The 12,471-nt window shown below is 27.3% G+C and overlaps 1 protein-coding gene across 1 annotated transcript; it reads left to right on the top strand.

The window, feature by feature from the left end:
- Window positions 1–273: 273 nt before the first annotated feature.
- Window positions 274–10,610, top strand: LOC137819645 (putative trehalose-phosphate phosphatase E). The gene is made up of 10 exons (XM_068623548.2): window positions 274–367; window positions 4,813–4,943; window positions 5,207–5,347; window positions 5,496–5,567; window positions 5,689–5,814; window positions 5,964–6,020; window positions 6,399–6,503; window positions 6,599–6,676; window positions 6,757–6,897; window positions 10,386–10,610. Exons 2-10 carry the CDS (start codon window positions 4,842–4,844, stop codon window positions 10,539–10,541), a joined length of 978 nt encoding a protein of 325 aa, XP_068479649.2. The 5' UTR covers window positions 274–367; window positions 4,813–4,841; the 3' UTR covers window positions 10,542–10,610.
- The last annotated feature ends 1,861 nt before the right edge of the window (window positions 10,611–12,471 follow it).

Raw genomic sequence — 12,471 nt, 5'->3', positions numbered from 1 at the left:
TGGTAAAAGTACTATGCATGGATATTCAAATGAAGAATGAATAGAGAAAAAGTGAGTGGAAAGTACCCAATTTTATTATGGGCTCAAAAAGTATAAAGGAAACTGCCCCACAAAACAAAACACAACAATTTGTGACTCATGACTCATGAACTTCCGTTACATATATACCACGTTATCTTATGTTACCTATATATATATATATATATATATATATATATATATATATAATTCTTCTCTTTCTCACTCTTTTCATATGTTATGTGTTACAACCTCATTTGTCTAAGACTTGGTGTTGCATGTTCTTCTTCTTCTTCAAGCTCCAAATCTTTCATCCTTTGCAGGGTTTTCTGCAACTATTCTTCTCACTGTGAGTATTTGTTTCTCTTCAAGTTTTACTTATGATGTTCTTGTACTTTTCAATTACATAGATAATACATTTATCAGCATATGCTTAATGGGTGTTTTCCACCTTCTTCATGCTTATGTCTCTTTCTTTTCTTTACTTTTGCCATTATTCTACTCAAGTTTCTTGATTCTTCATTTTCTGCCCATAAAAGTTCACCACCAGGAAAATGTTCACACACCCTTTCGATTTACAGAAGTTGGAAGAGAGAATGAAAATTTTAAGTGAAAAGATAAAATATAGGTTTCTTCATTAAATAGTGATAAGATGTAAATTTTGAAGAGAAAAACAAGAAAGAAATAAGATTGGGTCTTTGTTTTTTTATAAAAGTGATCCTAAAAATCTTTGCTCAAACCTTGTGGTTATACATTGAGACAGAAAGAGAATAAGTTTTTCTATAAATTATAATCAATGCATGTCTATCATCTTCTCTAATTTATGTAAGAGACATGCGTTTTGTTTATATAATAATAAATTGAGTTAAATGTTTTTCATCTTTGTACTTATGTAAAAAAAAATTTTTTGCTTGTCCTAATTTTAAAATTTGTATACACTTGTAATAAAGAAATTATTAAATGAATCATTGACCATTTTAAGAAAAGAATGAATCATTTTCAAGAAAATCATAAATTAGAAACCAATCTTAGAGATAAAAAATAATTAGTTGTTATAATGACTAAATTAAATATCATTTTAGAGACTGAAAATATTTTTGTTTCTAAATTAGTTTCTATTATTTTTAATTGGTATTTAATTAGCAATCAAATTTTTTGTTACTAAATTTAGAATCTAAATAATTGGTAGTTGAAACCTTGGTATCTAATAATTAGATACCAATTTAGAAACTACTTTACAATAATATAAACTAATTTATAAACCATTTTTTTAAAGTTTATAAAATGGTATCTAATTTAGTTACTATAACAATTAATCATATTTAGTCTCTAAAATTGATTTTTATTTCAATATTTTCTTATAGTGTAAAAATTGTTTCTTACGTAAAAAAAATAAAAAATCTTAAGATTCATTCCAATAATTTTTTTTACTATAAATAAAACTCTAAAATTTAGACTAAGAAAAAAAATATATTAACAAAAATATATTTAACCTTAATAATTTTATAAAATTAATTATAAAACCATTCATAAGATAAGAGAGACAAAAAGGAAAAATTAAGGTAGGTGAAAATATGTACTAAAACATTCTTTGTCTTTTTTTTGTCAAAACTTGGTTGTTACTAACATTAGAGTGGTTGAGTTTTGTGTGTAAACCTTTGCCCCTGCAGATGAATTGTGACAGAAACTACTGAAATGAATGAATGAGGATTCATTGAACAATCATGTTTCACATAATACTATGTACCAAATTTACATTCCTACCATTAATAATTTTCCTTTAGAAATGTGAAATCAAAGCATGTGAATGAAATCTGCATTAATAATTATTAATTAATATTCTCTTTTAAACATATGTTTGGTCAGTTAAAATGTGAAATAAACCTCTTTCTATGACTCTAATGCAGCTATTAATGTGAAATATTTTTGTATTTGATTTCGCTATTGATTGACTCAGATGCTTTCATATCTGCCATTTATATGCTACACATGATTATTATAAATTAAAGCTACCCATATATTAATTAATGTTTCGTTTGGTAATTAAAATATTTATTTCAGAGCACATGCTGATAATTAAGAATAATATTCATTTGATAAAATATTAAGTAGAGTGTTTAACTATTAACTCTTAGAAAAATATTCTTTTAACAGATGGACATTATAAATGTATCAGTTTACAAATGAGATGTAATATAATATAATTTTAAAATTGTTTTATTTTAATAAAATAACATTTATAAATAAGAGGTGATATAATATAATTTTAAAGTTGTTTTATTTTAATAAAATGTTTTTTTTAATTGTAATATGGTATAAGATTATCACTGTTAAAAGTTAATAGGTGTATTTTGATACTTTTGATATTTAAAAATATATCATAAAATATATCATGAATCCCATGATTTAAAAGATATGTAAGAAATGTCAAATTCTAATTATTTTAAGAATATACTAAATAATAGTATATACATTCACGCTATCAATCTAAATTTATCATATATAACATTTTTTGTCTGATTTTTATAATAACTATTTGAATTTTTTTATCTAATATAATTTATTTGATTGAAAATATTTTTTTTATGGTTTTAGTTCATGAAAATTAAACTTGGAAGAAAATGGTGCAATAGGTTGTTTGACATATAAAAAATATTTATTTTTCTATATATAAATATATTAAAAATATTTATCCTTCACAACACTTTTACTTCTTAACTTTTATTTTAAAAAGTCAAGATGGCATATGGTCCACTTCCTTAATTATTTTTCAAATTAATTAATATATTTACTCCATTTCAAGAATCCCACAATTCTATTAAGAATGAACCATTTCACACTTATCACTCAATTGTTAATTACATTTATTTTTTAGTAAAAACTACTTTTATTTTATATTAGTAATTACGTATATTTGCTTCAACTGTATATAATTTATTTTTTTGAATTATATATTTTCTCATTTATTTATTCTAATTGTTCGTTACAAAAGATATTATATTTTATATTAAGGGCAACATAACCTTTAGACAGAAAAGATGCACTTGTGGTTGTAATTTCCCTTTATTTTTTTTCTCCATATATAGTGGAAAACATGACTCATTACTTGATCATAACATCTTATCGACAACTTTTACATTTAGCAGAGGATTTTTATTTTATTTTATTTACTTATCAATTTATTTGTTGCCCATGATTACCTAGAAAATAAAAATTATACCTACATCCCAAAAGTACACAAGAATATCCTTTCTTTTGAATTTTTTTCCTTATATTTTTTTATTTAATAAAAACGACACATTTAGGATAAGAATTGTGTATTTACTATTTAGAAAACTTTAAGGAATGTTGACACTGAGAATATATATTAAAGTTAAAAAAAAATGTCTCAGAATGATTTCTAATTGAAAATTATTTATTGATTCCTCAAAAAATCTTTTTAAGGTACTTGGTTTGCAAGATCCTTACCATTTTTATTCTTTTAATCGATTAGAATAGTCTAATAAATAATAATAAGTGTGTGCTTGTTTTTTCTGTATATCAAAACTAATTTACAAGATATAAGAAAACATAGTGTCAGAACACTTTTTGTTACAGAACTTTAATACAAGGGAAAGACAGATAAATTATAATTAGATATTTCCCAATTGAATACATCTATTATTAGATTAAGTAATTTGTATTAAAGATGTATATTTTTCCCATTCTTTGTGTGCAGGAAGAAAAAAATCTTGGTTAATTTATGGTATTTATTTTTCTGGTAATTTTGGTTTCAGTGATACTATTGATTACAGAATTATTATTGTTGGAAAATATTGGAAAGTAGTATCTTAATTATGATCAATAATGTAGTTGTAAAGTTTATGGTAAAAAAATGGAGAAATATATAAATCTTCCATTGGTGGAAGATTAAGCAAATGTGGTAGGGATATATATAATTCAAACATATAATGAACATGTGAATACATAATGAAGATTAATATATTTATTGAACATATTAAGTTGAACTTTTGCTTAAATTTATCTGCAAATTACATGGCAGATGCAAGATTCTTTTTGTTTCACATTCCATGATCAATGTGTATAGAGGAAATTTTATTCAAATTGTGCCAAAATATAGTGCCAAACTGGTATAGAAAGTAGAAACCAATGCATGTGAATCATGTATAACACCACTTATTACTGTAAATTTAACACAATTTTTGGTTTTCTTTTTGGTCTATTGATCTCTGCAATTCATTGTATTCCTTCTCTAGCTATTTTCCACACCTCTTGTGCTTCCTTAATTGGCTACTTTTATCCCTTAACTTGTAGCCACAAAAAGAACATGGGGTTTTCTATTCATTGAATTCTGAGTTCATGATGTGGAAACTAATGCAGAATGTGACAGCTTGAGTTTCAGATAAGGAGCTTCTTTTTCTTCTGAAAAAGATAAGGGTATCACGTGGTTTTCACTTTCTTTGTACAATTGCACTTCGTGAACAATAAGAAAGTTCATAGCCAAAGGCAGCCTTTAAAAAACAAAAGCCTTGTGAACTTTCTATATTCTTCTTTTAACGGTCAACTAACACAAACTGCATATACCTGTTTTGTCTCATTTTGTTTGATTTTTATTTTCACCTTTTTTTCCCTATTTAGTGCTTATTAAGACTCAGATTAATTACCCTTTACTCTGATTAGTTTACCTTGAAAACTTTTAATAAACAGATTTAATGTGAAATGTATTGCTTGGATGTATACTAAAAGCAAGACATTATTTCCACCATTAAGTCTCAAACAAACACTTGAATGCAGGTAGCAAAGGATCAGTTTCTGCATCTCAGATGGGATACTTATCACAGCCTTCAGATCACTCAAACATGAAACCAATCTCACTTGCAAAGATTGATGAGAATGGAGGATTATTTTCTTATGCTTCCTGGCTAGTAAGTTTAAAACCTGCATTTGCATAGCAAAAAATATACTCAATATTTAATGATCTATATGATTAGGATATATATAGATGAACTTGTTCTCATATTCTGTAACTTATATATGCATGGTATATCTGCCAGATTTCAACCAATTATGCTTTTGTGTGTCATGCATGATCTATCTGAATGGCTCAATAGTTCTGCCATTGATTTATATATATATTGACCTCTTTATTTGGTTCTTGTTCTTAATTATTATTTTGTGTGGCTGAAAGGGAAAGCACCCTTCTGTGTTGGACAACTTTGAGGAAGTGATGAAGGTTGCTGAAGGGAAAGAGATTGTTGTGTTTTTGGACTATGATGGAACACTCTCACCGATTGTAGATGACCCTGATAAGGCTTACATGAGTGATGCTGTAAGTGCTTTTCATAGGACAATCAACACCACAAGAAAAACTTGTGGTGGCTTTATGAGTCCTAACAAGTTCTGTAGTTTTGGTTTTTCTCTGTTGCTTTGCTTTCATTTTCTCAAAACTTAGTTGTCAATGCCTTTGCAATTTGCAGATGCGCGCAGCTGTGCGTGAAGTTGCTTATTGTTTTCCCACTGCCATTGTTAGTGGAAGGCGTAAGGATAAGGTAATCCACTCACTCAACAGAACAGTGCACTATGCAGACATGAAACATCATCCTTTTTTTGAGGATGCATTGTTTCTCAGCCTTGTATTTTCAGTGCCTTTATTTTCCTCTTGACATGCAGGTGTATGAATTTGTGAAGTTGAGGAATGTTTACTATGCTGGAAGTCATGGTATGGATATATCAACTCCATTAGGGTCTTCAAAATATGAAGATCAGAAGCATCAGATAAAGTGTGTTGATGAAAAGGTTTATATACATCTGCTTTCTCTTTGTACAATAGTTGTGCCTATGTTTGGACAAAACCACATTACAATCAAAAAGGACAATGACAATTACATGATGCTTGTCACAATTTGATTTCCTCATTCATGTCTCATAGTGTGTTACCTTTCTAGGGTAATCATGTTGTTCACTTTCATCCTGCAAAAGAATTTTTGCCAACAATTCAAGAGGTAATTCCTTTTCTGTTCAAAATGAAAATAATCATTTATAGTACTTTGGTCTAACTTGCATTTTGAGTTAAACATGAATAAACTTTTCAATAAATATTCTAGAACAAGAAAGAGTTTAATTTCAGTATACAGCCAATTTAGAGGGTCAATTAATCATAAACCATACACTATTAAATTATTAACTAAAGGAAAATATATCAAACACTTTTGCATGCTTTAACTTCTCCACAGATACCTGTAAACATTCATGAAGTTTATCAGTTGAAAGACTCTTGTGAAATTGATACTGTGCCTTAAATTTCTCTCTTCCACAGTGAAGAGAATTGAATGTTCATATATTTTTGTTTTGCTCATGAATGTTCCACTTGTGTCATGCAGATAATCAAGGTTTTGAAAGAAAATACAAGAAGAATAAAGGGCTCTATGATTGAGGACAACATGTTCTGTGTCACTGTACACTATCGGTGTGTGAAAAATGAAGAGGTATCACCATAAACACTAGACACACAAATCTAATATAAAATCATGACCCTCCTAATATAAAGCTTATGCAATTATTTTGCTGCACAAAATTGTAGGATGTTAGTGTTCTGAGAGAAATGGTGGAGTCCATAATGAAACCTCACCCCAATTTCCACATATCAAGTGGAAGAAAGGTACCAAAAAGGTTGCTAAGATTGCTATTGATGAATACAAAAATGTTGGATTCTTAAACTTGATCTTCATCTTTGATCAGGTTATGGAGATACGTCCAAAAGTAAACTGGGACAAAGGACGTGCTCTTATGTATTTGCTTGACACTCTTGGCTTTGACAACTTCAACAATGTTTTTCCATTGTACCTTGGGGATGATAGAACTGATGAAGATGCTTTTAAGGTACGGTTTAATAAAACAGAACCCTCATGTGTAGAGTTTTACACCTTAACTTTCATAAATGAGGGTAAACACTTTTATATTGTCAATTAAAATTGATTCAGTTATGTGGTGAAATAAATTGAATGAACAGTATTGATGCTAACTGTGATATGTAAATATTGTTGTAAATATTTTTAATATTTTTTTGTAATATTAAAAATGTTAGTTTAGTTAATATCTCCATTTAGTTAGTTTGATTTTTTTTATAACCTTGTTGATATTTTTGGATATAATTAACTCCATCAATAAAATACAATTATAAAATAATTTCTTTCATGGTTTCAAGAAATTAAGGAAATTTTTTATCTTCCTCTTCTAATCATCTTCATTCTTCTATAGTCTTTTTGTTTGTCAACAATGGCTTGACAAACTCATTTCATGGGACTTTCTCAGTTTCTAATATTAAGAAACATATTTTTGTTGTTCTTGAAATGGAAAATGTTCAATATACAACACAAGTTGATATTTTTAAAATTTTGTAAATCTTACACATATCATTTTATTGGAAGATATATAATGATAAGAAATGTTAAGAAAAAGCCAAAAACTTATTAGGAAAAAAATTATGGAGGACTTTTAACACCACGATTCTCTCGTAGATTTATTCTACTTTAAATTATCTTTTAGCACCATATTTGAGTCTGACCCTATTGCAATAGAGGTGTGAGATTGGTTACGAGACATTTTTCAAGATAATCAAAACTCATGTGCGATCATGCTCGAGCAAGAATTCTCCTCCACTTAAATGAAAGATTTTTCAAAGGCATCAACATAATGTCAATGACTCAAAATACTTTTAGATCAATTGAAAAATATTGATGCACCTATTTCAAATCAGTGATTCGTTCTTCAAATGGTGTCTAGACTCACTAATGTATATAAAAGGGTTTGTACATTGATTTAACATAACAAAACAACTCCTTTCCTTCTTTCTATCAAGCGTGTTTCATGCTTACAATATAAGAAACTAATTTGATTAAGATGACAACCATGAGTTTGAATACAACAATGGTTGCGATAACATATAAGGATGTTGATGAGACATTCTTCTATTATGAAAATTCCCCACACAATCAATATGAATAAAGGGTGAAAATCTTAACAACAACGAATGGAGGGAAAGACAATTGCGATGGTGATCATGAGTAGCCAGTAACAATAGAAACAACAGTTCATGACACCCCCTTTACAACAAAAACAATATGTATATTTTGGTTGAAGGTGGATGTCACAACCTTAGGTTATTCCCCTTGTCCATATACATCTTCTCAATGGATTTGTCTAAGTGACCCAATAAAATAAGGAGTTTTAGGCCAACATCTACAAGTTATGTTGCCAATACATCTATAGATATTGAGGTTGTTATGCATGTAATGTTGATCAACATTCCTCATGAAAATTAGTATATGGATAACAAAGCAACATATCAAGATAATCTTTCATCTTATTTTAATATGAGAAATTTAAATGGCAATATTATTATTGGTAGTGTACAAGAAATTCTAATTGGAGGTTATGTAAAATCATACCTTTCCACCATCATATCCACCATTAAATTTAGAAAATGTCCTACATGCCCCAAAACTTGTAAATTTTTTTGATCTGTGTGCATTCTTTCACAACCAACAATCATGTGTTCCATTGTCATCCATTTTAGAAGCTATCACTCAAACTCTATGACACACTAGATTGAGTCACTCAGGAACATCTATTTTATTCTCTCTTAGCAAGAATAAATATATTCCTTATACACACTTATCATCATCTATTGTTTAAGTTTGAAGTGTTTGGAAAACATGTCAAAAAGCTCTTTTATATTCCATCTTCTAATACTTTGATGTCTTTTAACATTATGCATAGTGATTTATTCACTTCTCCAACTTTAACACAATAAAACATAACTATTATATTCTTATTTTGGATGACTATTCTAATTTCTTTTAGACTTTCCCATTAACGAAAAATCTCAATTTGAGAAAAATATTAAATGTTTTCATGTGAAAATGAATAACGAATAACTAGTAATGATAACCTTTCTTTTGAACATTCTCCCAAACAATTCCCTTAACACAGAAATCTCCAACACAAATTTTATATTATTGGGACCCTACTTATACGTATTTATAGATTTTCCATTCTTTATGCTACTCTTTCAATGTGTGCTTTTAGTTATCCATCTAATCATCGACGATTTCTTAAGTCCAAAATAATTATTTTAAAACATGTCATTTTTATGAATCCCAAATTCATTTTTTAAAATACATACGTCTTTTTGTACTATATATGATTTTTTGAGTAATTGATTTTTTTTTTCTTACATCAATGGAAAAATAAATCCATGCAATCTACCAACACAACCAAATTTTCTTTCTGCAGTTCACACCCACATTGAAATGTATATACATTTTGTACGTCAAAAATTTATTTGTCGACTAATTTGTATCTTTCATGTTTACTCTTGTTATCAAATTGTTGACAGTTTCATTAAATAGCTTCTGCAAATACTTTTTAATGATTTTTTAAGTCAATCTCAACATATGAGAACCTCCATTTTCACGGTGGAATATAATAAAATATGCAATATTCTTGTGAATATTTTTTTTATAATCTATATTTAGTTAATTAACTTAATTGTCTTACTTATTTCACAGCCTTTAATTATAGTAATATTTTTTTTATATAATTAACCCACAATCATACAATAATTTCTTTAATTTATATAATTTTAGAGAATAGAAATTCCTGAATTTTTGTGTGACTAATTTTGAGGGGGAAATATTTATGAGTGCTTTTTCTTTTCTCTATTCTTGAAAGCTTAACTGATTTGAAAAATATTTTGTAATGTTTGCTAATTAATTCTAGATAGATTATATACTTTAGTAGTAAAATGATTTTAATTCTTGTAATGAGTGAGTTTTGATTATTATTTATAGAAAAAAACTTTATTTTGTTAATTTAAAATGTAAAACTATTAGTTTCGACCTTTAGGATTATATGAAACTAGTTAACTAGTTATTTATTGAAAAAAGTTAAACAGGTTATTATATTTCTATTGCAATATAATATCAACATGTATTATTTTATAAACTTCACAGTCAATCTTAAAATAAATTATAGACACATAAAAAGAGTGATTTATTTTTTTTTTAAATAAAAAGAAAAGTATTCTACACACACAAACTAAATTTTACATATTTTATTGAAACTAATAAATTTTTAATAAACTAAAAAGTAAAAAAAAAAATGTTTATAAGAATGAGAACCAAAATTTACTAATTTTATATAAAAATTTATTTTTATTAACAAAAAAAAAATCAAATAATGTGAAATATTTTAAGGATATTTCAACCTTTTAAAACAGACACATGATTTTAACATACTGATAGTTATAAATATTTGTACATAATGAAGACATAACAATGGTTTTTGTGTTGATGAAATGCATGCAGGTTATAAGAGACATTGGACATGGTTTTCCCATTGTTGTTTCTTCCATTGCAAAGGAGACTGAAGCTTCATTTTCCCTGCGTGACCCTTCTGATGTGCTGGCTTTCTTGCTTCGTTTAACAAAATGGAAGAAGAACCTGTTACACAAAACTAAATAAAACCTCAGAAGGGTGAAGTCTAGGCTAATTTGCTGCTTTTAAATTTGACAAATTGGCCTTTTTTTTTATTATTTTGTAGAGGACAGAAGCAAGAGGATTGATACTGACAAAATTATAAGATACAAACTTTAACTTCATATGTTTAGATTTTGATAAAGTACAACCGATTCATAGGTTTTGTATTTACATTTTTTTTTTCTTCAAACTCAAGTTGGAACCCCTTTAACTAGTGTTCATCTTATTTGAAATTTTGAATATTTTTGGATTGAACTATTAGTAAGATTAAGATTTTCTATTCTTTGCTGTATAAGTCAAAACATGAATTGAAATAATGATTTAGTGTAGTACTAAATGAAGGTCTATTTTTATAACAAAAATGATTATTTCACAACGAGTTGAAAATGAATTTTACAGAATCTACCGTGCATTTCAATTATCAAATTTTGAATTTCTCCACCTCAATATTTCGATCATACATTCGAATAGAAAATCATTTCTCACACTACGTATATGCACTTGTAATTTTTTTTTATATAAAGTTTTTGTATTAAACATCATTACAACGACATCCCAAGTAATAACAATCATATGTCATCACATAAAAAGAAATATTATTTTAAATACAAATTTTGAGTTTTTTTTATTTAGATGATTAGGTAAATGGTCTCATAGCCTTATTTTCACGAGACATGCGTAGTCAGATATTATTAAAAATTTCGAAATGTGAAATATGAGGTTACATGAAGAAAATATGGGGTGCAAAAAAAAATTTATACATTTTAAAGTTATGGGGGTTATGCGGACCAAACCACCCTGCCCAACCTTTTTTTAAGCAGTGCACGACCCGCCTCACTTTGTCACCCCTAGTTAAGGATGACAATGCGGGGCGAGTCATGTAGGCCGGCTCGCCTCCCGCTACTATAAAGTGCGTGACGGACTCACTAATCTAACCCGCTAAATCACTTTGGCCCGCCCCAAATAACCTGCAGCCCGTGCAGGCCAACAACGAGGCGAGGTGGGTTGGCCCGCGTAAATAAAAAATAATTAACTTTTTTTGTAAAAAAAAGAAATCATATCCCATTCACTCATTATTACCGTGTGACTTTTTTGTTGTTTTATTTGAAAAAATTGAATTTAATGTATTAAGAAAAGGAATGTTTTATTTTAATCATCTAAAGGAGTTAATATTAAGAATGATAATGAATTTAGTTTTATGTAAAGTCTTATATTTAAAAAATTTAATAAAAAAATAATATAAAAAATATATTTCAATAGGATAGTTAAAAAATTAGTCATCTTCATTAAAATATTTTGTAGCGAAATTTTGATAAGATACTCTTATACATTTACATAAAAATAAATGCAAAACAAAACTTTAATTAGTTTTAATCAAGTCTCCTAACAACCCTCATACTTGAATTTATATTTTTATCTTAATTAAATGAATTGAAATAGGGATAAAATTTTAATTATTCAGTAGTAGGAATAAGTTTTTTATAATTAATGAAATTTTAATTTTTGAAAAAAAATCTTATGCGAATTAGCCCGCATATTACTTCTTATGTGGGATGGATCAGTGAAATGAGTCTGCACTCTTAGCACGAGGTGGACTTGCGGGACGGACTAGCATTACTCAGCATTATTAACACTAAAAGAGTTATTGAAAATATTATTTTAAGTATTAATATAAGAAATAAATTATACAATTTATAAAATTAAGTTAAATATTCGCTTTAATAATTTTAATATTTGAGTGAATTTTTGGTTGAATGTTTATATTTAATACTCACAATAATTTAATTTTTTCCCATGATTTTTTTTTGAACGTATTTAAAAAATGCGATTTTTTTGAAGAAAATAAATTATATTTTAAATTAACATTTGTATTATTTAATTTTTAAAAAAATATAATTCTGTTTTAAAATACATT

Source organism: Phaseolus vulgaris, chromosome 10 (assembly GCF_051622355.1).
Source record: "Phaseolus vulgaris cultivar YP4 chromosome 10, ASM5162235v1, whole genome shotgun sequence".
NCBI lineage: Eukaryota > Viridiplantae > Streptophyta > Magnoliopsida > Fabales > Fabaceae > Phaseolus > Phaseolus vulgaris.
The sequence above is the reverse complement of the archived record's forward strand: the minus strand, read 5'-3'. Positions and strand labels throughout refer to the sequence as shown.